Raw genomic sequence first — 27123 nt, forward strand, 5'->3', positions numbered from 1 at the left:
ACTGAAGAAAATATGAAACACTGAACTGATGTCTCGTTTCTTTCTTTCGAGTGTCTCTTGGTATGTTTTCTTATACTTCCTCCTCTCCTCTTCCACATTTATTCGTGTTTTTTCTATCTTCTCTTTCTTTGTGACCTTCATTTATTCAGCATTCATTTCTCTCCTCGTCGCTTTCATTCATTCTGTCTCTCCCTCTCAGTCCGCTTTCTCTCGCTGACAAAGGAACAGAGGCATGCACTGAGGATATTCAGCAGATGGATTTCCTGCATGTGATTAAAGTCACATTAGCTCTGCTCTACTGGGAAATTTCAGTTGTTTTTTTTTTTTTTTTCTTCTACTACTGAGCTTCTTTTGGAAAACTCAGAAGTATAAATGAACAATTTAGGGAGCTCAAGGAATTCTGAAAGATTCCTCTCCTTGGTTTAAATTTTAAGCTGCAAATGTTTCATTTTTCATGTTGCTAGCAGATGTGACTTGTATAGCCTCAAAACCTTGGTTGATACTATAAATGAGTGATCCAAATTTAAGCTCCAAGACCAAAAAACCATTAGACACACAAAAATGTGAGTCTTTTGGACCCTTGGTTGTCTGGGGTCCTTGTACAGCCTTGGCACAGTAGAATTCATATGTACCGCAATTAAAGAGTGCATTCATCATTTTTCAATAAATTAAATATTTCTATGGCAATTTCAAGCTTTTATTAATCCTTATTTCCTTTTTCAACTTTAGTAAGCGGTGCTGTGGTTTTTATGTTGGCCATTTGTCAGATGATTCATGGCTCTGTTTATGTTTTGATTTATTCAGGGCAAGAAAAACAGTGTTTTTCTTTTCACGCAAAAAAAAAGAAAAAAAATCATTCGCTTTTCTAAATGGCGGCAAAAAAAAAAAAAAAGTGAAAGGAACTCACAGCTGGTTATTAGGCAAACAGTGATTGATGTTTTTTTGGCCTCTTTCTTAGTTCATTAGCTTAGTGCTGCCATTTTAATACTACTTTGCAGGGATGCACGAATATATCAGCCAGTATCAGCCTTGTTGGCATTTTGACTAGTAAAATGAACTTTATTGATTGCACTGGCCAGTGTTTATTTGTGGTGTTGCACCAATGCTGAGATGGCTAATTACTCAGATAATGTGATAAAGAGCTAAAAAAAAAAAAGAAAATAGCATTTCATCAGCTGAGTCGTAAATTTCCCAGAATTTCACCCTGATTTTGAAACAAATGGTTGTAGATGAATGCTGAAAAATGTATATAAAAAAAAAATCCTATAAATTGATAATGTAAAAGTTAAATATAATTTATTAACAGACATGGTAAACTAATTATGCTGGAGCCTATGCATTGAAAGCATAGCAGAAGGTCACCTCGCAGCCACATTACTGTTTGTATTAAGCTGCTGATGTAGTATCAGGCCTGCCAGGCTATTCTCAGAAAGCTTTTTTTAATCTGGACAGGGGCCACCCAAAATCTACACATGCACCTATGCATGCATTCATTTACATACACGTGTAAATACTTGGGTGTGAGAGTGACCCTGCCTATTGGGGAATCACGTAACACCTCCTCCCCTCCTCTCAGCTCCTCTTCTTTCTCCTCTCCTCTTTACATTCTACTTTTATCACTAACTGTTCGCTGTACTCGCTCAGGCTGCAGTTATATACCGCAGGGTGTTGCAGAGACTTTGTGCAGGGCAACAATTGACCACACGCCTCAGGGCTGACATAGGAACTGGTCAGATTGTGTTTTTCCTCTACTTTCTGGAAGAAGGTTGTTGATAGTGAGGAGGCGAGCTAGCTTCTGTGATCTTTTGTGATCTTGCTAATCCATTTCCAGCATACGCATATGCATCCCCACCAAGATCAGCAGCTCAAGAAACAAAGCAAATGAAAAAACTTCAAAGAAACCTAATGGCTCAGTGATATTTTTAATATCTAGACACGTTTGTGTTTTGCCATCTTGAGTTTAAACCTTCCATATCTTACGTCTCCATAGCAAATGTGCAAAAATGTTTCAGGATGCAGAACAGTTGGATAATGTACAGCACAGATCTTTAGTGCTACAACAGGCAATAAACAGTAAATCGATTCCTTCCCATACTGTGTTTATCTGCAACAAGACAAATTAAACACTTTGACATGAGGCTTTGTCCACCTCTATCTCAGTGTGTGAAGGCAGGTGTGTTCATGCCTGTTTGGATGTAGGTGTGCACCCCCTGAAGGAGTGACATTATAGCTTGTGAGCACACAACCAGATTATTGACTTAAAGCTATGCCCTTAACTCCCATATGGGCACAGGGGCATACATACAAAAAGAAAAGGGATACATGAAAAACAGTTGAGTGCAGATATGTTGGTAAATGTGCGCGTAACAGTACAGGTTGCTAACAAAGGCAGAAAGAGGCAGCCAAGGTCCCTAAATCAATTTTTAATGGCTTGGTTACACTGGAGAGGGGAGAGATTGGGCCAGCATAACACACACACACACACACACACACACACACACACACACACACACACACACACACACACACACACACACACACACATGCCTAACCACATGCCAGTAGCTGTACAAAAAGAGCAACATACGGTATGTGTTGACAGGCACGTGGTACAATAATATGTACAGCTATATAATTACACATGCATGTAGGTGTGCACTAAATATCCGCTGTAGATTTGATTTTAATAAGTCTAAAATCGATATAAGACCAGGTCAAGGTCAAGGAAAATTCTTTCCAAGACAGAACCTTTTCAGACTTGTGTCCCTCAGCTGTGGATGACAGGACCTGCTAAAGATGGTCAGTTATGCATTAGATGAAACTGGACAGCTGACAGCTATTTTTATTTACATCCATTGTCTTGGTATTGTAATTGTATATCATGCCATGATTTATTTTTTTTACCCTTATTGTGTGTAAATCATCCTTGTTTTTACTAATATCACATTTATTCTTAGTAGTGTCATGTACTTTTTTTGAACGCCACCCAAATCTGACAGAGGCATTTAGGAGTAAAAGGCTAAGAATAAAATTTGTCATTTAGTTAAGTGTATCATTATTATCGCCCAGACTCAGCTGATATTATCTAAATCATTTAATGAGTGGTTTCGCATAAGCCCACAGACTGGATTGAATTGGTTCTAATTGTTTTCTCTAAAATGATGTCAGAAGGCATCTACCTTACTTGGAGAAAAGTCAGTTTTTGTACATTCTTAGCTGAAGTAGAGAGGCGCAAAAGCCTCGAGGACATTGGGGTGATGAAACCTCACACCTACTGCATGATCATACAATCACACTACAGCTATTGCAAGTTAATCACTCTTACATCACACCATCTGAAACGGGATTAAGGCCTGTGAAGTGTTATACAGCAGGTAAAAACAGCAACACACAGTGGCCTCTGAGGGAGAATTAACAGGATGCCATTTAATGGCATCTATCAAGGGCTCCACATTGATTAAAATTGCATAAGATAGCTTCAAGGTCAGAGAAAGAAAGTATTGAAGAAATGTCTTTATTTCTGTGAGTTGCAACCAAGTTTCCATGAAATTGCTGTGTCAGTGTAAGATCATAGGCTGTGGAGGTACAGCATAAACACAAGTAAGCATAGATCATTTCTAATGTCACAACAGCTTTGCTTATGTTGGATATATTAAGAAAGAACTGCAAAAATACCACAATAATGTGCAGCAATTTTGGTATGCTGGCTAAAGTCAGATCTGCAGATCACATGACTTAAGGTTAAGGTTTAGACTTTTGCGAAAGCAACATTTTCCATCTGAAACAGCTTTGAGATTCTCACATTTTTTAACTTGAAGCCCTCACAGCTTATAAGTTTTAATCGGATGGATGGATGGATGGATGGATGGATGGATGGACCCTCTGGGATATTTACATTGGCTACAGTGTATTTACCAAAGGTTTTATCTCAAAAGATGATTCATCCGGAGCCTCTTTCCAAGCAATATGAATTTATGCTTTTTTTTTTTTTTTGCAATCACTTATAAGAAATAAAAATATCAGTTCCTATATTGTTCCCTAATATCATATTATGAGATGTTTAGACCATAATATTTACTCTTTATGCCCAGTAAGACATGTTGTTATTTTAAAATATGACAGCCAGATTAACTCCACAGCGATACACATGGCTCTAGTACTGCAACACCGCAATAGAGTTCTTAATGTGTTCAGAGTAAGCATCTCATAAATCATAACTCTCATACTTTTCCTCTGCCCACCCCTGCGAGCTTTGCCCCAAAACCGCATTCCCTAAATTCCTGTGAATGTGTAGTGTGCGTCCAGGAAACAGCCCAAGGGCTGACGTTTACAGCTTCCACCTCCTCGCAGCGTGCACTTTTGGCCCCACCAAAAATTCCCATATGTTTGAAAGAAAAAGAAAAGAGGCAATTCAAATTCCATCTGCAGTCTACTTTGTGTGACATTATACATCTTCAATTCTAGTCATAAACGAGAAGCAAAAAAATTAAGTGTATGAGTGAGGTGGAAAAAACTAACACCATCAGCCAGACTTACCTCTTGACCAAATATCTCGGACAGCACTAGCTTTATGGCTTTCTGCAATCAGCCATCCATCCAAAAATATTATTTAAAAAAGAAATAAAAGGTCAAAAATTTCTGGCCAGCCAAAAAATTTGAAGAAAAGCTTTCACCCCTACACCTAAAGAAATCCATATGTTCAAGATTCTGGTCAGACGAATACTGTAAGAATAATCCTTCTCTCTGAATAAAGACAATCCCTCCAGCTTCCCTTCAACCCACCAATGAATTGTGAAGGGAAGGATGGTATAAAAAAAATGAGGAGGATTTTAGGAAAAAAAAACAGAGGTGAAGAGAGGCTTAGAGAAAGAAGAGGAGGTAAGAGAGGCTAAGGTCCTTAGAGGGAGAGGGATGGAGATAGTTAATCCTTTTCTCCAGATCTGTTCCGTATATGAATGATACGTCCAGTGCTGTCCTGCTCGCTGGCTTGCGCGTTGCCGTGTGTCTGAGAGGCGTGAGTATGTGTGAAAAAGAGAGAGACAGAGTGTGTGTGTCTGAGAGAGAGAGAGAGAGAGAGAGAGAGAGAGAGAAACAACAGCGTTAGGTTGCTGGCGTCGTGCTCTACCCCTTCTCTGTCGCTATGTTTGTGATTCCTGCACTCAGCACGCGTCAGAGCGTGTGTGTGTTTATCCATGCATGTACACTTGAGGGCTGTCTTTCCGGTGTGCCTTTGTTAGAGTGTGTGTGTGTGTGTGTCGGTACTCCCACCTCCCCCTCTTCTTTACCGTACGTGCGTGCAGTCGTGCATGTGGCAGGAGAGTGTGTGTGTGTGTGCGTGTGTGCGCCTTGTCAAATATAGTAACATTAGTGTATGCTGCCTCTGTCTGCCTGCAGCTCTCCCACAGTGACAGAGAGAAGAAGAGGGAGGTGGAATACAGAGTGACTGATAACACGAACGAGTGAAAACTGAAAGAGAGATAAGGGGAAAAATGCAGAGAAACAGAGTGAGGAGAAACTAGAGTGAGGAGTGGAATGCAGTGAGAGGAATATGGAAAAGGATGATTAAAATAAAAAAGTTAGGTGGGAGAAAAGGGAGCCAGAGGACACGGTGAGGATGAGGTTGATGGAAAGGAAACGTAAAGAAAGATGTGAGCAAGAAAGCTGTAGCGGTGAAGGGCGGGTGGATGAGAGAGAGGGAGATCAGCTGATTTCAGTGAAGATGAGAATCTCCCTCTGCCACATGGGCTTTTCTCCTCCCTCGATTTTTTTTCCTCCTCACGTCTCCCTCTCTCAGCTTTCATTTTCAGTCTATTCCCTGTGGCAGCTCTCGTAACGGGTGTGTGCGTGTGTGTGCGTGCGTGTGCATGTGCATGTGTGTGTGTTTGTGTTTGTGGTGTGTAAAGGAGGCTCGTGCATGTGGCTGTATGAGCACACATATTAGTGTGTGTGTACTTGTTTACATCGTAGGGACAGAAGTGTGATCCTCATGAGATAAAACAATCCATTTTTAGGTAAATTAATAATGATTAAGCTCTGGCTAAATCTAGATAAATTTATGTATGCCAGTGCCGTGTTCTCCAAGTTAGCATTTGGTGGAAGTGATTGTGAGAAGTGTTTCTTTGGAAGATACTGTTGACCAATTTTAAGACGGCGAGAGAGACAGTTTGTGGTTTGTAAAGGGGGTTTGTGTGTGTGTGTGTGTATGTGATAGGGTATGAACTGGGAGACTGTGTGTTTGTTTGCACACAGCATATAACTGCTTGGCTGCTTCGTTAAGTGGATTGAATCATAGCTCACACACACACACACGCACACACGCGTGCACACATTGTGCTGTTAATGAGCATGTGAATCACTTGGCTCAGATTTGGTGTTTAAATGAGAGACTAGTTGTTTCCATAAGGAATTGAACCAAAACCTTTCACAAGCCAAGCCTCTTTTTCTCTCTTTCTCTAAGGGGACTGGCATTGTTAACACAACGGTTTTTTTTTATTTTTTTATCCTGTCTTTCTTTTCCACAAGCTGGAAGGCACTAATGTCTGATTTTAACTGTTTTAATTTTTGCAAATATTGTCGCATTAGATGTCATACATCAACCAAAAAACTCTGAGCCCATGGCCCACACCAACAAGAAATAATTATTTGATCCCTTGATGAATTTGTAAGTTTGCTCACTTACAAAGAAATGAGCAGCCTCTAATTTTTCATTTTAATGAAGACGGACAGGATATCAACCAAAAATCCGGAAAAAGCACTTTACATACAAGTCATAAATTGATTTGCATGTCGTTGAGTTAAATAAGTATTTGATCCCCTACAACCCACCCAGAATTCTGGTTACCACAGATTGGCTATGTGCCCATGAACAAAGAGCTGTCAAAGGCCATTAGGGACAAGATTGTAGACCTGCACAAGGCTACAATTGGCTACAAGACCATCAGCAAGAAGCTTGGTGAGAAGGTGAGAACTGTTGGTGTGATGATTCAGAAATGGATGAAATATAAAAGGACCATCAGTTGCCCTCTGTCTGGAGCTCAATAAACTTCTTACAGATGTGCTTGCCAACAAGGGTTTCTCCACCAAGTACTAAGTCAGTATTTGCATATTTTTCTCAATAACATGCAAATCAATTTTTGGTTGATATTCTGTCTCTCTCCATTAAAATTAAACTACCCTAAAAATTAGATACTGTTCATTTCCTTGTAAGCAAGCAAACGTAAAAATTCAGTGTGAGATAAAATAATTACATTCCCCACCGTATATACCTATACACTGATACCGATATTTGGTGATTTAAAAATCCAATATGCCGATATATTAGCCAATGGTTTTTTGTTTGGTTTTTTTTGTCAGACACGTGAAACATAGACAGATTTCACTAACATTTGTTATGTGTAGTTATTTATTTGCTCTGCTAGGATCAGCTGTTTGTTTTATTTGTGTTTGTGTTGGAAACAGGGAGGTTGCAGAGTGCCCTCTGGTGGACAAACTGTGCAATGTCAACACTTATAACAGTTGCAGGGTGTTTCCCCTTTCTCTTCTTTACTAACTAATAATTCTACTGCTATATGAATTTTTCATTTATCCACCATTTTAAATGCTGATACCAATGGCAAATAACCAATATCAGCTGATAATATCGCCCTGCCTATAAACTGATCAGTCTCTAATTAGTAATATTCAAATCACTATGTAATGTAAAGCAATATAAAACTTGAGGCCATTTGCAGTGACAAAGAAAGAATTATTGCCACAGTCTACAGTATTAGACCTTAGTCACACAGGCCTAGAGACCAATCAATGAGCCCCTGATAAGCTCCGGTCACCAGGGAAAAATGTGTAGTCCCTGACTGGTTGGTGAGTGGTTACTGGAGGTTGCAGGCTGTGACTAGATGAAATCAGTTGCAAAGAAAGAGGGTGCTGCACCAAAAACCTCCTTGTGATTGCTTTGGTCACTAGCACATGAACACTGTTGTCTGTAGTTTGCATGGAAGACATGGACTTGTCTGCAAACTGTCTGCAATTACTCTGCAAGTGATAGAGAAACCATAAAGTGCGATGCAAATCAGAAACACTGACCGTATTAAAAGTTGCACTTTTTGAAACTTGTTGGTTGCAGCTGTAAGGCCCAACTTTTATTTTACCAGTCACCAACTGGTCTCTGGGCCTGTGTGACTTAGGCCTTACGCCTGAATTATGTTTCTGCATCAAGTCTCTGCGGGGCCTACAGTTGTAACTGGAAATCCCCTCTGAACCCTACGAGATAATCACAATCTTTGCAGTCTGTGTCAACCCAATGTGTAGTTACATTTCTTAAGAGGTGCATGTCAGGTTACAGCGTAGGTTATGGCGTAGGTTACGGCATAGGTTACGGCGTAGGTTACGGCATAGGTTACGGCGTAGGGCTCAGAGGGGATTTCCAGTTACATATGTAAGCCCTGTAAAGATCCAATGCAGAAGTCTAAATCAGGCCTTACGCAGCACTTCAAGGCATTTTAGTATCTTCCAGCTTATTCTTGTAATTTTACAGCTTCTAGTAACAGTAGGCAGCATTTTTAATAAAGTCACTGTGCACTTCCTGTCCAGCACCAGATGGTACATTGTTAGCTACTATCTGGTGAACATACTGGAGTATTTAGCAGCTATAATGACCAACATTTCCCTTTGATGATGGAGACCAGACCACAATTGTTTGTACCATTTGAGCTGTCTATGTAAATAAGCAACTATCTGTTAAGAATATTTTCTATAAACAAAGTAAAAGTAAAATCAGTCACTAAACCATCTAAGCATTATATTATCAAAATGAGCACAGAGAAGAAACAGGAACATCTTACTGGAAGTTGGACCAAACAAGGAATCGTGCCGTAATAACATAAAAATAAACCTGTTATGGATTTCAAGCCATCCACCCTTTCTATTTTCTAGTAAGCATTACCTAACTGTATCTTCCTCAGTTTGCACACATCACTGTCTGTTGCCAGGCTGAAGTATTTAAACAGGCCAGTTAATACATTCGACTGGTCAGCTGCCCAACACACACACACACACACACACACACACACACACACACACACACACACACACACACACACACACACACACACACAAGCACAATCTGAACTTGAGTTCTTTGGTTTCCTGTCCAAATGTGGGCGCTCTGCTGGCTTTATGACATGAATGTAGTTACTGGCAGCCAAAAATAATTATTTTAGCTGCCAGTAGCTCCTTCTAGTGCTCACTGTAAGGACACACTCTTCAGTGGTATCAAAAATGATAGGCTAGAATGATGGAGTAGCAGGGAGTGTGGAATATGCTGTTCCACACAACACTTTTATCTCATTGTTGAATATTGCTGAAAGATATTTAGAGGTAGAAAGAAAATCAGTTTTTTAATGAACAGTGGTAGTAAGTCGCTCTCTCTTTGTTTGTGTCAGTCTGTACATTTGTGTGTAATCCCAAAGGAGTAATTAGTCTTCTTAATTAAGTCTGCTACTCCCTTCCAGAGTGCAGAGGTCAGCAGCTAGGGTTAGCAGCTTGGTGCTGCCAAGTATTTAGAGCCAGGCTATTTTTCCACAGTAGAAATAATATAGAAATCATGCTTAAAGGTCTGGACTAATAATAGTTTCCTGCCACAGTCCAAAGACATGCAGTTAGTGGGGTTAGGTTAATTGGTGATTCTAAATTTGTCATGTTCCTGGGTCTAGGACCCAGTGTTTTTGTTTTTTGAACATTCAGTTTCTGTTTTGATTGTTAGTTTAGTTAACTGAGTTCTGTTTTTGGATTTAGTTCCTGTTTCCCGCTTTTCCCGCTATGTGCCTGACTCCCTGATGTTTCTGTCTGGTTTTGTCTGTCTGGTTTGAGTGATCCCTATTTTACTTTGTTAACTTCAGTCTCGTCTGCTTCCTCTGTCTTGTTAGCGTGTGATTCTGTTCAGCAGTTTCCCCCGGTGTGTCCAATCTCCTTGATTACCTTCTGTGTGTGTGTATTGTCGCCGTTTCCCTTTGTTCCTTGTTGCGTCCTCGTCGTTGGCTTCCTGCCCGCTGTGTATTCTGTTAGTCTGTACTTCAAGTTTAAAGTGAGTTTTGTACTTTGTCCAGCTGGGTTTGTCAAGTTCTGCCACGAGTTTTCCCAGCTAAATAAAGCTGATGTTTAAAGTTTGGTCCTGTTTTGAGTCCTGCACTGGGGTCCTCAACCTGCCTGCCACAGCAGTACATGATAAAATTGCCCGTAGGTGTGAATGTGAGAGTGAATGGTTGTCGTCTCTCTGTGTTAGCCCTGAAACAGACTGGCGACCTGTACAGGGTGTAACCTGCCTCTTGCCCTATGACAGCTGGGATAGGCTGATGAAAATGGATGGATGCATGGATGGATGGATGGATGGCAGATGTTTCCTGCAGTTTTCAACACCATTCACAAACCAAGTGAAATAACAGTAAAGGTAATTAAGTTTTGTCAGTGGCATCCATCTGACACCTCAAAACCAAACATTTGGTATTTTATGCCAGGCTTTTTTCTTTGCACCACCCATCAATTTTCATACATTGCTTTGCATCTGAATGAGCCAGTGCATTTCTGTGGCATTATCAGAGATAGCAGAGCCTCACATTCCTTTTCCACACTCAAAATCCATCGTGTTTCAACTCTGGCTTTGTTTTTTCAGTGACCTTTCAGTTTGCAGCAGATGAAATGACACCTGTCTGTGATGTAACCTGAAAGCAATCCACAGTGGATGAAAAGAAAAAAAAAAACAAAAAAAAAAACATCTTTCATATATCAAACCCGTCTTGATCAGCAGGTCCTTGCTTCTTCTCTAAAGAATCACAATTGCTGCTGCTTTTTGCATTAAATTGAACTACTGCATGTAAACCACATATTTGCCAGACATCCTCCACTTTGCCTCTGCACTGTAATCTGCACCCCCCTTGCAGTGGATTAATAGGTAAACAGTGCTAGCATTTGGCAAAAATCCATTGTCTGCTCTAATATCAAGGCTTAATTTGTGCCCAATCTTGGGAGAACAGGATCTGGGGCTTCCTTTGTAACTTTCAAAATCTGTGTGAAATCTGCATATGTGAAGAAAATAATAAATAAAACCAAAACAACAAAATGTGTGGATGTTGTTTCAGAACCATGGACAGCAGCACCGTTTGCTGTGTCATGATCTGATGAAATGACATGAAGTGCAGTGTAGTAGACCAAAGCAAAACACTCTCAGCTTCCTTGATTTTTTTTTTTTTTTTTTTAGGTAGTAAATAAAACATTTGGCCATAATACCATTTTTGCCCAGTTGTAGAACTCCGCAGAGAAAAAGAGACGTGAGAGAGAGAGAGCGCTACAAGCTGTAAACAGCTGTTTCTCTGTGACTCACCCTGCTGTTTGTTGCTTGCTTTGACTTTTGTTTAGTTTCAAGAGGTAGCAGGGGTGTTAAGACATTTTCTCTTCTCCAACTCTCCAGAACAACACACTTCCTTCATCCCAGACCTTCTGATTTGCAAATGAAGCTCTTTCTGAAACTAGCGTGGTTATAAGTCTGAACGTTTGTGTGCAATGTATATAGTTGTTAAATGGATGTTGAAATAATACTGATAAAAGTTTAATTCAATAAACAACAATGTACAGACTATTGCCTCACCTCCTCCGGCTGGTCCTTTAAAACTTTGCTCATTGATTGAGAAGGAAGAGCCTTTTAACACCAGATAAGAACACAAGGTAAGCTTGATTTATTTGGTCCTCCAAGGGATTTTTCTTCTTTTTTTAGGGCTGTTTATGTGTCTGGCAAAAAGGCCTTCTGGCATGGGGATCCATTTGAATGGCCAGCACCTCCTGCCAAGGCGACTTTTATGGCCAGTTCTCTGCCATCAATGATGCAGGAAATACGTGTTATGAAAAATGATTACTTGCAATGGATTGGAGCAAGAAAGTGTATTTTTTGTGCTTTCTGCTTGGCTGTTATGCTGTTGCACAGATATATTCATTCTCTAGCTATAGGAATATTGTTTTATTTATTATCTTGTAGGCATAATTAAATCCCTGCAGTCACTGCTGTCTCTGGCGTCCAATATTGATGATATATGAATTTAAACCCAGTCTGTCGCATTCATTATAAGTTGGAGTATCATCCCTCCACCCTTTAATTTTTTCTTTCTCTTCTGCCAGCTCCCTCTTCCCTCATATCTCTCTCTCCTTCTCTATCTCCTTGCACTCAGCCCAACCTTCTCCTGTGCTGTGTAATTTACTGTGCTATTGGGTGAGTGTCAGTGAAGATGAATTGGCCCTAGCCTTTGTATTAACACAGGTCTGGCCATGCACGTTTAGCATTTCTACCACAAGTTCCTGCATAGAGCAAGTAACTTCGACGCGCTATCCATCTGGCCAAGATTGTATATGTTCACGGTTCCATCAGAGTAACTGGTGTCCCTATTCCCATTCATCAGCTTTTCCTGAATCAGGCTTATATTGACCAGACAGTTTTATGGCTCTTTGGTCAATATGGTCAATGAGAATTGCTCCATAAAAAAAATCAATCATGTTTTAATTTGTGGTTTGAGACACATTTTCCCAGACAGCCTTATATTCCAGTGGCTCAGCCATTTTATTCATTCATAGATACAGTGCAGCTATCATAGACATTTAACTGTTTTTCCCTTCGGCTTTAATTGTTTTATTACACCTATTGTGGTAAGTCCTTTCATTAAATTAGGTAAGGTAACATGCCTACTTTCTGTTCATAGTGACATTAATGGGTTGATTTAGAGATCTATTCAAAGATAGATGATGCTTCCTGCAAAAGGGTGCCTCTTCAGTGGTGACCTCATGCTGTGCTGGTCCCAAATAACATTTTAATAACATCAAACTTTTTGTCTTTTTTAAGAAACCAGTTCACACTGTAAATTGATCAAGTTTTGTACTCCAAAATCCAGTTTTGAAGGTAAATAATAAAACAGCAATATATGCCTATTTATATATATATATATATATATATATATATATATATATATATATATATATATATATATATATATATATATATATATATATATATATATATATATATATATATATATATGTAATTAGAAATTAAGTAACAGGATTGTCTTCATTATATCACCGTCTATAAACTCAAGGTTGAATAACCTTCATCATATTGCCAGAGATACAGTTAGGATTTAGTTAAGTTTTTGGGCAATGGCACATTTTTCTGTAATTTTGTCTCTGTACATCGAAACTATGGATTTTAAATCAAACAATCAAGATGTGACTGAAGTGCTGACTTTCAGCTTTAACTCAAGGGATTTAGCCAAAGTACTGCATTAACTGTTTAGGAAATACAGGCATTTTTATACATAGCCCCCCATTTTCAGAGACGTAAAACTGGACAAAGTCACATAAATTTAAATATGAGGATAGTTTTCAATACTTGGATGAAAATCCTTTGCAGTCAATCACTGCCTGAAATCTAAAATCCATGAACTTCACCAAATATTGTTTTCTCCCTTGAGTTGCTCTGCCAGGACTTTATTGCAGACACCTTCAGTTGCTACTTGTTTGTGGGTCCCTCTGTCTGTGTCTGGGTCAGTTTTGTCTTCAGTAACTGAAAAACACGGTCTATTGGATTGAGATCAGGTGTTTGACTTGGCCATGGAAGAATATCTCATTACTGTCACTTGAGAAACTCTTGGCTTGCTTTTGCAGTATGCTTTGGGTCATTATCCACTTGTATTGTAAAGTGCTGTCCAATTAGTTTTGGCTCAATCTGAGCAGAGGTCAGCCCTTCACACTCCAGAAGTCACCCTGCTGCTTCTATCAGTAGATAAATGCCCGTGCCATAACATGTTTGGCAGATAATGAGGTTCTTGTAGATGTTTTCTGTCAAAGTCCTGATCTTGAGTGGAACCAGTGGTTTGCACCTTGTTGTAAACCTTCTGTATTTCCATTCATGAAGGAATCTCTTAACTGTAGACTTTGACAGTGATACGTCTGCCTGATCAAGAGTGTGTTCTTGACTTGGTTAGTGCTGTTTTTCTTAACCATGGAAATAATTCTGCGATCATCCACTTTAGTTACCTGCCTTGGTCTTTCAAGCCTTTTGGTATTGCTCAGTTGGTCAATGCCTTCCTTCTTTTTAAGAATGTACTGGACTGTAGCTCTGGCCACTCCTAAAGGTTTTGCTGTCTCTCTGATGGGTTTATTTTGGCTTTTCAGCCTAATGATGACCTCTCTCACTTGCACTGGCACCTTTTTGAAGCTCATATTGGCTACAGATGGCTAAAAATGCAATTTCAACAATTGGAATCATCTCTAGGTCTTCTACCAGTTCAAATTGTCACAAAATAACAAGAGAACAGGCCTCACCTTACCATGAAACCACTTGTCGGTTAATTGTCCAATTACTTTATAAAAGTGTCTGTAGTTACTGAACAGTTAATGTAGTGCTTTGGTTAAATTCCTTGAATTAAAGCTGTAATTTTGCACTTCAATCACATCTTGTCTGTTTAATTTTAAAATCATCTGTGGTGGTGTACGGAGGGAAAACTGCAAAAAATGTGTTACAAAAATTTATGGCCCTAATTGTATTTTTCATGCTTTCTTTGCAAAGCCACAAAATATTTTTATGAGCATTTTATGAACAGTTAGAGCACTTAATGACAAGTAATTTGAACTTGATGAGTAGAATCTATAAGCCGTCTCTTTATTGGCTGCTTTTAACAATGAGAATATTTGAGATAATACATCATAATCACCAGCCACCAGACGCTGAGATCCGCTAAACACTACAGCCCAGGTTACACCATGCTTACAGCTGTATTTATATGCACTATACTAAATAATAAAATAAAACTAAGCAAGCCAACCCACGCTGGAGACTAACTGAAAGAAAACTGAAAAGGGAACAAAAATTCAAAACAAAATAAAAATAACTAATGAAAAATACAAAACTATTGAACTCAGGAGCTGGTATGAAGTAGCCCTCCTACGTCACCACCTCTGCCTTATGCCCTTGTTGGGAAATATGGCTGGAAGTGAACAGTGTTTGCACTAACATGGGACGATGACCAAAAACAGGCACACCCAGGTTCCTGACCTTCAGTTAAAAAAACAAAACTCAATGTGCGCAACAGCCTTGTCTGTCGTATTTCCGTGTAGCAGGCTATTTGTCACTGGATAAATTAAGTTGTGTAGTCGATGGATTATGAGGCATTTTAGGCATATACAAGCTCTCAGTCACACAAGCACGCACACTCACATAAAGTTTATCCCCTTGGAGAGTCTCATTAATTTGGCCAAGATGATTTGTTCCGAAAGGGGCTGAATTCATCACAGCCAGACAGATGGTAGAGAGGGATTTCCTAGAGGGGAGGAAGAGGGTTGGAGTAAGTGGTGCTGGGCATACAGGAGATGAAGGTGAGACAGGGAAAACAAGAGGAATGTGGAAGGTGGAAAAAAGATGACACGACAGGAGTAAGACAACAACAGGGTGTGAAGTAAAAAGAGAGAGTGCGACAGGCAGCAAGAAAAAGAGAGATGACATAAAAGAGAGAGATAGTTGAGAGATAAAGAGGGGAGAGGCACCATCAGTCTTCTTAAGAGAGAGACAGAAACAGAACAGTAGAGGGAGGAGGCGGAAATCACAAGAGGAAACATGGAAGTAAAAAAAAGAAGGGGTCAATAAGGTATACACTCACTGGCGTACCACGTTATTTGGTACACTTTGCTAATACTGGGTTGGCCCCCCTTTTGCCACCTTAATTCTTTATGGTATAGATTCAACAAGGTGCTGGAAATATTCCTCAGAAACTTTGGTCGATACTGACGTGACACCATCATGCAGTTTCTACAGTTGCTGCAGTTGCCTGCACATCCATGATGCGACTCTCCAATTCCACCACATCCCAATGGTGCCCTATTGAATTGAGATGTGGTTACTGTGGAGGCCATTTGAGTACAGTGAACACACTGTCATGTTCAGGAAACCATTTTGAGATGATTTCTGATGACCTTTGTAGCATGGTGCATTAAGTCATGAAGGGTTGGACATGATCAGCAACAATATACAGGTAGGCTGTGGCATTTAAATCATGCTCAGTTGGTAATAACGGGCCAAGAAAATATCCCCCACACCATTACACCAGCAGCAGCAACAGCCTGAATCATTGATACAAGGCTGGATGGATCAATGCGTTCATGTTGCTTGTGCCAAATTCTGAATATCGCAGCAGGAATCAAAACTAATCAGACCTGGCAACGTTTTTACAATCTTCTATTATCCAGTAACACTTAAATGTTTCAGATTATCAAACAAATTTCAGTATTAGACAACTCGAGTAAATACAAAATACTGTTTTTAAATTGTGATTTAATTTGTTAAGGGGAAAAAGGCTATCCAAACCTGCCTGGCTCTATGTGAAAAAGTAATTGTCCCCTTGTTTTAAATCATGAATTAACTGTGATTAAAAACATTTTTTAGAAAGCTGAGTTCAATTTCACTAACCACACCCGAGCCTGATTACTGCCAGGCTTGTTGAATCAAGAAATCACTTAAATAGAGCCTGTCTGACAAAGTGAATCTCAAAAAGGAACACATCATGCCACGATTTAAAGAAACAGCTTTTCTTTCTTTTTTTAATACACTTTTTGTAACTGCAAAGAAGTCGTGGAAGAACAGGTGATTAAAGAAAAAGCATCATAGTGTTTAACAGGGTTGTAGTAGTCCAGAGGAGCTTCACTGCATCTTGGCCATGCATAAAGTTTCTTGCACTTTCCTTGAAGGACTGAGCCCATTCAACTAAAAAAGAAAGAAAAATCAACTCATTTGATGTTCTTGTGTCCAATCGGTGTTCAGTTGTGTTAAGATACAATACACAGTATGATCACAAGGGCTATAGCACATGAGTCACATCATTTTTAGTTAGCAGCTTCCTCAGTGACAACTTAGTGGATGGAGGCCTTGTCATCTTTAAAAAGGCCACTCCCATCAGGATAAAAATATATCATCATCTGGTGAAGGTCATCATTCAGAAAAAAAAAAAAAAAACTGTACTGATTTGCACCGCCCCCACACTGACCCAAACTGTGCCTCCAAAATACTGTCCACAGCATCACAGAGCTTCTGTATTCCCCTCTGTGTAGCGGTCAAGCCCCTAACTTGTCACCCATATGTCTGCTGGATACAGAAGTGTACTCAAGGTATGTGTAGATAAGCATCTTGAGTGGAAGAGGGAGGGGGATACCAGTCCTGGCTTTGTACGAAGTTATAAAATATAAATAAATAACACCTGTCAGTCTGCTTATTGTTTTGGTTTTAACAAACCTTTACATTAATGTGTATGTACAGTGGATGCTCATGTTAATATCTAGTTTGAAATAATGAGGTCAGCATATGAATCTGGCTCATAGTAATCCCTATAAGCCAAAAGCTCTGTCAAAGAGCAGAGCTATCCTTAAAATGGTTCTCTCAAGCACACAGCATTGATTGTAAGAACACCTGATGTTCAAACCCACTGTTTAAGAGGGACTGCCAATCACATGAAAGTTGGTCTAAAGGAAAATGAGCCAAAATAGGGTAGTTTCACACAGTGGATGAACTGAAGGTCTTCACCCAGGCTCAGTTTAAGTTAAATAAGGATTATTTCTGCTAGAGTCCAGGAATTTAAAAAAAAAAAAAATTGAGGTGGAAACGAGCATAATAGGCCCCTTTTAAGTTAATGTCATGATTAGTTTAGTCTGCTAATGAAACGGGGGCCATTACACATGAAAAGATGCACATCCAGTACCAAGGTCGTCTTCTTTCACTTTATAAAAGATTGAGTAGGTAATTGAATGCCAGACTAGATTAATGGCTCAAAATGTCATGACTTAAATTCTTTTTTGGCATGTAAAAAAAAAAAAAAAAACATGCTATGAGCACAAACTAACATGTAAACACACAGACCAGAAGAAAGAGCACAGCAGTCCGCCTTCACTCCTGTTTCTGTCTCACACATAAACATGTTTTTTCGGAGCCTCTCCACTATGAATGATTTAGTGAGTGTGCCTCCAACAGGCTCGCTTAAGAAGGCTGTGAAACTAGGTTAAGTTAAGGTAGGCTCTGCCAGCTTAGAAGGTCCACACATATAGCCTGTGTCAACATCATTTTTTTCCATTTTTGCCAAACCGGGTCATTCATTAAATACGATTCTCTCCCGTCATCTTTCCGACGGCTTAATGGTAGTGACAGTAACGCTAGTCAGTTATTCAATCGTATCAGTCAGTTTCAGAATAAATTTTCTTTTTTTTTTTTGCGTACGTTTGTCTATCTTGTGTGAATAATTCAAAGCTTGTCACGTGCCACTGTTCCACTCTTCTGAAAAAAAAATATTATGTGCCTCTGCACATGCATGTGCCTCTGTTTGCATCCTTGACTTTCAAAAAGTTGACAAAGTGAGAGACACTTTTGGAGAGAAAATGAGAGATTATGGTAAGAGAGAGGAGGAATACAAGGGAGGGAGGTTGAGTCATCATCCTTTCATCCAATCCCCATTCTCTGCCTGTTGCTTTGGTAACATGATGTCAGTGCAGCCTCTAGCAACTCCTCTGAGGTTACTGAGCATTAGCAGAGAGGTGTGTGTGTGTGTGTGTGTGTGTGTTTGTGTGTTTATATGCCTCTCTCTTGGCAATTGCCAGAAAACCAGCTGTAACTTAACTGCAAAAACCTTAAGGGTCGTAAGTCAGGTGAAACTGGGAATCAGTAGGTCAGTAGGATGTGTATCTTTGTTTTAGGTTGTGCACGTGTGTAATTAAGCATGTGTGTTCCCATCTTTTTATGCATTTACCCCCTCGAGTCTATTTTGCATGGTTTTATGAATGGTTTTTAAGTGTTCTTGCCTGTGCCTGTGTCTTGTTTGTGTGTTCAGACAGTAAGGATTTCCTTTGATATTGATCATTATAATCAACTAAACTTTTTTTTTTTTTTAACCTCTCGGCAGTCAAGCACAATTTGCTCCTTTTTCCTGGCTGGAACAAAGTTTGTTGCCTGGCAACATCAGTTTATTGAACACTCTCCATCAGAAAGTCCTTATGTGCCAAGGCTTTGGTGAACATTGCTGCTTTAGGGAAACACAAACAGTCATTTTTGGTCTTTGAGTTGAAAGGTTGTTCAGTTTGAAGCGTGTGGAGTGATTTTCATTTTGAAAAAGTATGTGGGATTGGATATATTAGTATATCAGTCAGATAAAGGATGCCCTCATCCCACTGCAGGAAAATATTCTTCAGTTTCCAAACATGGCAAAAACAGGTGTATTTTTAAATAGTAATTGCCTCTCAGTGCGGGATAAACCCACCAAAATAACAATTATGGGGGACAGACAACAGATTTTTAGGATGGTTTGTGTATTCTTTTCAGCCAGACTAGACAAAACACAATTTCCCATAAGATTTCAAAATAAAAGGGAATCATGGCCGCCCAGTATTACTGGCAATTTACCTCGCTGAGGTCAGCGATTTTGCCTCAGTGCATACCATTTGGCCTTCACTGCATCCATGTGTAGTTAAAATACTGACAGACATTTTTTTTAACTTGCTTCCCTAAAATATCTTTTTGTAAGATTCCTTCATATGCAGCTAATTAGCTAATTATATCACTCAAATCAGCGCAAGAATCCCATTTGGCCCTCCCTTATTATCATGTTTTATTTTCTATTCATGCACCATTCCTCTTATTATTGAGTTTTAATGCTGTTTGTCATCTTGAAATGTCATACTTTGTGCAAATACACTCAACTTAAGCCTGCTAATGTGCAACAGCAGATGAATAAGGTTTTTAAAGAGGATACAAAGATAAGAGAAAAGATTTTTAAGGAAGGGAAGAAAAAGGGCTGAAATGCCCCTCATTCTGTTCCATCTTACTGATGAATGTTTGACATTTGTCGATAAAAACTGTAATTATGTGTTTGTGTATTTGTGAAGGAGGCAGAGGGAAAGAGAATACAAATGCCATTTCTAAGTGGGAAGGCTGTAATCTGTGTGCATGTTTGTGTTGCTGTGCCTGCCTCTGTCAGTGTTTGTGTGCGTGTACGAGAAGCTACAAACCAGTGAGACACTAAGGAAAAAGAAATGATAAGTCTTTGACATTTGTTCAGATAAACAGTAATCTTGCTGTACACAGTCAATTTCAATAAAACATACTTACTCTTAAGACGTCAAACAAGGTCTAAAGACACCACAATAAAGCTGTTGGGGATCAGCTGCTTTTATTATCAAATCTATACAGAAACATGCTAAAATGCATGTTATTAGATTATTTTGTGCAGATATTATTGTTTAAACATAAAGCACCCCCACAGATTCTGTGATTCACAATGCATTGCAAAAGCAGTGGTTTAAATAAGTCATGAAGTGGAAAAACTCAACCACAGCAAGTTCGTATGAGTTCGCTGCGCTTTTCTGGGTGATCATCACCTGACATTAGGGTTGGAAATTAACTTTTGCACTGGTGGTCTTTTTACCAGCCAAAATTAATGATTATCTTTTTGCATCTTGCATTCATACATTTCATTGTTTTAATGAGAATTTTATTGAATGCAAAAGCAAAGGGCAGAACTAAATTGAAAGCCATATCGTTAAAATATATTGATCAACGTTGAGTCAACTCAAACATGAACAGAAGAAGTGTTTATCTCAAACCTCTACTGAGCTAGGGTTTGACCCAGGAACCTTCTTGTAGTGATGTGACAGTGCTAACCACTGTACTACCATGTCGCAATGCCCCCACAAAGCCTTGCATCCACCATCAGATGTAACTTCATGTCCCTCGGTCCACAGCAGACCCTCACGTAGCCATGCACGCATAAACTAAAATGTTAGCGTCTCTCTCTCTACTTAACTCACACTCTTCTCTGCGTGGCCCTTGAAGTCCCGCCTCTGCGCTGCCACAGATTGGTTAGTGGTCGCTGCTCTGTTAGGCATAGACAGAAATAGCCAGAAACGGTAGTTTTTATTTGACTACTGCATATTCCTGAATTTCATGGCAGCTAAATGCTAAACACATACTGCATCTATTATAACAGCATGGCTTCATAGTGGAAGAGTGCAGGTATCAAACTGGTCTGCCTGCAGTCCAGACCTTTCACCAACTGGAAACATTTGGAGCATCATGAAATGAAAAAAATAGGACAAAGAAGCCCCAGGACTGTTGAGCAGCTCGAATCACATGTCAGACAAGTATGGGACAACATCCAAAAAGTCAGATCTCCTCAGTACCCAGACATTTAAAGACTGTTATAAGAAGAGGGGATGCTACACAGTGGTAAACACAGCCTGTCCCAGCTTATTTGAGACATGTTGCTGCCATCAAATTCAAAATGACCTTTTTCTAATGGTAAATTTTCTCTGTTTAAACATTTGATATTTCAGGGTTGTGAATAAAATCTTGGATTATGAGATTTGCATTGCATTCTGTTTTTATTTACATTCTACACAGTGCCTCAACATTTTTGGAATAGGGGTTGTAGGTCTGAAGACAAACACACCCCATCCTTCTCATCTCTCACCTCCAGGTCTTTTGTAGTCTGTACTCCACAATGCAAACACACACAGACACACACGTGTGAAAGAATGGCACACACATACACACTCCAGCATGCTCAAGCACGACCATTTGATCTCCCCAGCTCTATTATTAAAAGCCTCGCTTGGTTGAAATGAAGAGTTTCCAGCTCAAAACATTATTAAAAATCAATTCATCATCTTTCATCCCCTCTGTCTATTGTCTTATCCTTTTCCCACCCTCCCCCCGTCACTCTTCATCCATCCATCATTCTCTCAACCTTTGTCACCTGACTCCATTACATCAATTAATGCTTTCCTTTGATTATTTTGTCTGTGCCCTGTTGACAACCTTTCAGTGTGCATCCTCTTTGTGCACCTAGCTCTCTGTCTGTCTCAGTCAGTCCTGCATGTGTGTGCTCACTTTCATCCTTGGCTCTCTGTTTTCTCTTACTTCCTGTCTTTTTTTTCCCCCCTGCTGTGTATATCATATCTGCTTCACACATCTATTACAAAAGTTTCCATCCTTTGTGGCTGTGTGTGTATGTGCATGTTTGTGTGAAAGAGAAAAAGAATGAAATGACCTCTTCACAAGTGGCCTTATTTTCAGTGTCCCCTCTGTGCCTAGAGACTTAGCCATTTTGGCAGTTTAATTTATCGACTCTGTGTGTGTTCCTATATATTTAGCCTCTACTCCAGGGTCTTGCTAAAGGACCCATCAACACTACCTGCTCACTGATCATTTAACACAAGATGAGCTCCTGTGCACACTCACACAAACACGTTAAACAATGTCAAATATGTGAGAACAGGCAGCTATTTATAGCAGCATGATTACCACTCTGAACAGCTACTGTGGATGGAAGGTGTACGAGGCAAAAAGACTTTAACCTGAGACACTTGGGTTGATTCTTGCATCCTGTATCAGTGTTAGACTACCAAAAACAATTTCTGTGATCTGTCACCATTGATTTCTTCACTATTTAAGCAAGAAAGCAATCTTTCAGTATCCTTAAATGTATAATCATTTGAGAAAGAAAGTACACCCTCTTTCACTTCTGAGGGTTTTTTTGTATCGGGGTATAATAAATCTTCTGATTCTTACCTTGTCTTAAATTTAGCAAAATTACAACCTCCGATGAACAACAGTGGATGACATATTACACTGTACCATTATTTCTTTAACAAATATGAACGCAAAATGCAGGAATAGTATGTGAAAAACTAAGTAGAGTCTTACTGCTTCCAAAGGAAATGATAGGGTAAGTAGCACCCAGGTGCTGCTAATCAAATGCACCTGACTGATAAAAGCAGAGGTTTTGGCAGTTTGCTGGCCTGGAGCATTCAGGTGTGTGTGTTAACACAATGCCAAGAAGGAAATACATTGACAATGATCTTAGAAAAGCAATTTTTGGTCCCCATCAATCTCGGAAGGGTTATAAGGGCATTTCCAAACAATTTGAAGTCCGTCACTCTACAGTGAGGAAGATTATTCACACACCGGTCAGTTTTCCCAGGAGTAAATGTCAGCAAATTTACCCCAAGGTTAGACGATGCAGTGCTCAGAGAATTTGGAAAAACTCAAGTGCTACATCTTAGACTCTACAGCTGCTGTTAAATGTTGGAAGAGTTGCAAGTGGAAAGTTTCTTCAGTCATTAAGAAACATTCATTAAGAAATCCCAGATGATTATTAAAACCATTTCCTTTACAATTTCCAGGCTAATAAGAATTCTAACCAACCTTTAACAAAACAATCCAACTTTCTCCTTTGTCATAATTTCCATCCCCACTAGAGGGTTTGTCACTGTAGCGTAAACATACTACGTTGTTTGCGGGCATTTGGTGAAATAACAGATGCTGTCTGCTGATTACATAATAACAATGAGGGATTGCAATAAGCTGCTTGCACAAAAACCCTTTCTGTGTTTTCAATTGGAGGCATCTTTAGTTATCTTTTAAATATTTGCTACTGTAAATTAGTAGCAAATAAGCAAAATCTTTCTTAGGAAGACAGCACAGCACTTCTGCTCTTTACAGCATCATTTTTGGGGCCCTCAAAGGTACATTGTTACTGTGTTTATATGCAGCAAAACTATGGTCTAAGTTAATTCTCCTAATTTTAATGCACTGTAAAGGTACGGTGTGCATGCGTTTATGAGCTGAATCCGTTTTTGTGGTGGTCCATTTTTGCTTCTGTCTTTCTGACTCTTTGTCTTACTCTACAATTCATGCACAGTGTAAATATTCATATCCTGAATAGGTAAAAATCTTACGAGACAACAATGCATGGAAACTCATAGTTGAAGGTGTGTTTACCCTTTTTTCTGGCCTCCTTTTCTTTCTTGCACACAGTCTTTTTACCAGTCATTCACAGTTCACCTCCCTCCATCTCTCATGGCTCTGTCTCGCCAGTGTAATAACCAATTAACTCCAGCTCTTGGTTGCTTAAATTTTTTATTTATTTCTTCATTAATTCATTTCCTGTTTGAAGTGTACTCAGCAGTGATTGGCAGCTCGCGCTAATTGCACCTCAGACTGTGTGAGTGTGCAAGATAGGCTTCCACACAAGCTTCCACGCACTCAATCACACACGAGCAAACACATTTTCACTTCCATGCATGCAGGGTCACGCAAATCCTTGTGTACACAATTGTATGCAAATCGAACGCACATCAAGGGTTAAATACTTGCAAGCTGTGTGCACACATTATGAAAAGAATGGCGATTGCAGCGTACACACAAACACTCACACGCAAGGATCAGTGTTGTGATTTTAATTAGATTTGGTCTATCAGCCTCCAACTCACAAAGGCAAAAGGCAGATTACTGCTGCCCTCTATAATGGCCTTACAACACTTTATCTGAGATTATGGTGGAGGCAGAGACTTCAAGGTCACGAGAGCCAGCAGGGAAAGGAGATGTGAGAATGACCATTTAAAAAGCAAGAACAAATCGGCTGAATAGAAAGGGATTTGTGACAGTTTTTCTTCAAAGGAGACAACATGGCAGATCACACGTGTGCCAGTCTGCGGATTTTAACACTTAGAAATTTTTTTAACTTCCCGGATCTCTTTTGAACAACTCCCCAATCAGCTGAAGACTTTTTTCACAGTGTACCTGACTGATTACAGGCTGATTACAGCTGGGACTCTGCATCACGTCTGATTTTCGAGAGACTGGACAAAACCCATGACACATGAGAGAAACCCAGGCTAAAACACACACCTGAGGACAGAACACATAGGAGTGTTATCCTCATAACCTCCTGATCGTGATTAGGACACATAGGTCCTCAGGGATGCGTAATTCATCGCATAATATGCGTTTAACAAGCAAAATTGAAATAGGTATGTTCAGTCTGCTGACCACATCTGCCCCTCCAGGTTAAGACATCCATTTGGCAGAACATCGCTGTAGCTCAAACAGAAACTAATTCATCCTTTATGCTCACTCTGACTGATTACACAACTCATGCTAATTTCATGCTAATTAAATTTCAGATGGAAATGAGTGGAAACAGCGGCTGCCTGGAAGAGAGAAAAATGCATACAAATATGTAAAATGCAGTATTTGCTTTTCGCAGGGCCAAAGCTAACACCGAGGACAGCATTTTTTTTTGTTTTTTTTGTCTTTTGTCTAATATTTCTGGGAATGTGGCCTAAGAGCAAATAAAACATTTTCTAGGCCACTTTTCCAGAAAGAATGATTAAGTTTTAGTGTTATTGTATGCTGACATGCTATACAATATGTGTACCTACAGCGGCTCTGTAAGGAGGGGAGTGTGTGCAGGCATGTGTGTGTGTTTATCTGTTTTGTGTATTGTGAGCATTGCAAAGGCTTTCCCTGAGTGGCTGTACAAAGCTCGCCGGGAGAAAAACGCTGAGTCTTTGATGCTAATGTGAAGTGTCATATCTTCCCTCGCACAGGGTGTGTGTGTGTGTGTGTTTGCTGCATGTGTGTGGGTGTATACAGTATGTGCGCACTGAGGACTTATGCAATTACAGTTCCTTTTTGCATTACCACACTAACTGAAATGCTGACAGACATACAGCCCTAAGCTGACAGAAGCAATCACTTTGCAGTCATGTGTGGGTGTGTGTGTTTAAGTGTGTGAGCGATACACACTAATTCTAGGTTTAATGTTTTCTGGCTGTGAGTGCTGTGTTTTAGAGAGAGGCACCGTATACACACATGCACATGCACTCACATAAACGTAAGATGTCTAAGAATAGGCAGTTCACATGGTTCGGAAGGCCAGTTAATGTAAAAGGATTTTCATAAGTTGAGCTCTAAAGGCAGAGCTGATCTGTACAGAAAGTCCTCTTTTACTCCTCCAGCCTGAGAGCCGAGAGAGCGAGATGGTCGTCCCTCATTCTGAGACATTAATCGTCTCATTAATTTTCTTTAGTCCTAAGTACAAGAATTAAAGTTTCTCCTCCCTTTTTTCTACTAACTGGGCTGTTATTGTCACTAAAGCAGTCACTGCTTACTGAAAATATCACATCACTGGCACCTTTGACCCTCACTAATACAAGTTATATATCACTACTAGACTCACAAATATTTTATTACCACTACCACATATACAGCTGTTATAACACTACTTAATCACAGTGCTGCTTTTTTTAACAGTCCTCATCGGAGAGAAGTGATTGCAGCATTATTTATCCAGTCATTGTTCTATCAGACTGTGTTCCCTATGTTTTAATGCCCCTAACTGATGTCTCTCTTTCTATCACTCTCACAGCCATTGGGGTCCAGATGACTCTGGAGGTGATTGAATCCAGATTCTGGGCCATTGCAGCACAGGTAAGTCCATATTGTCTGTTAAAGAAAGGCATTTGTAGTCTTTGTAACAGTGCTGAAACATGAAGTTAACATAAAGTTAGGAACTGTATTATTCAGTGAGGTTTAGGTTATTGTATAAATGTGTGGTGTTTGGGAATTAAGCCCTGTAATTATTGCAGTATTGCTTCTTCTTTTCTTTCCATGTTAGATTTATTATTTCTCACTGTTATTTTTGCCCCTTGTAAAAGATTGAAGATGCTTTTGGAACAGCACATGCTTGCAAAGAATTAAAAAAAAATCAGTTCTCCCACTCCTCTCCCCCAAATAATAACCCCTACTTTATTTCCTCTGGGTTGAATACTGTGAATATCTTTGCATGCACATCTATCCTTTTCTGGTCCAATCCAAAGGATGATTTATATTTTGTCAGTTTTCATTTTTAGCCAGGTGCTGTCATGAAAAGTGTATTTTTCAGTCAGATGAAAGGAGCGCACCAATTTCTGAGTCTTTTTTCTCTTGTATGGCTTTTTATATCAAAACTTTTCATTCTAAGCAGCTTCTCCGGTTCAAAAAATGCAATGAGTGAATATAAAGCTGATCAATATTCTGCATGAAACATGGCGGGTAATGAATACACTGTCTGTTTCAGGAATTTAACCTGTGATTATAGGTTCATTTTCTGCTCCATTAGCTGGTAATTACAGCATTCAGACTTTGTTTCATTCAAAGCTTAATGCGGTGTGTTCCGTATCACTGTTCCCACCATTAAAGGAGCGCTAACCCTGCCTAAAACACAGGAGGGAAAAAATAAA

At 39.5% G+C, this 27123-nt stretch overlaps 2 protein-coding genes across 2 annotated transcripts in view; one reads left to right on the plus strand and one right to left on the minus strand.

Annotated features, from left to right (window-relative positions):
• Positions 1–4979, minus strand: part of lrtm2a (leucine rich repeat transmembrane protein 2a) — a 28623-nt gene extending 23644 nt beyond the window's left edge. The window contains exon 1 of the mRNA XM_030719859.1: positions 4537–4979. The gene's annotated coding sequence lies outside the window, so the exon portion shown is untranslated. The remainder of the gene's footprint in view (positions 1–4536) is intronic.
• Positions 1–27123, plus strand: part of cacna2d4a (calcium channel, voltage-dependent, alpha 2/delta subunit 4a) — a 92199-nt gene that overhangs the window by 50248 nt on the left and 14828 nt on the right. Inside the window, exon 27 of the mRNA XM_030719861.1 lies at positions 26271–26332. Within this exon, the coding sequence (XP_030575721.1) occupies positions 26271–26332 (62 nt within the window). The remainder of the gene's footprint in view (positions 1–26270; positions 26333–27123) is intronic.

Source organism: Archocentrus centrarchus, chromosome 23 (genome assembly GCF_007364275.1).
Source record: "Archocentrus centrarchus isolate MPI-CPG fArcCen1 chromosome 23, fArcCen1, whole genome shotgun sequence".
Classification (NCBI taxonomy): domain Eukaryota; kingdom Metazoa; phylum Chordata; class Actinopteri; order Cichliformes; family Cichlidae; genus Archocentrus; species Archocentrus centrarchus.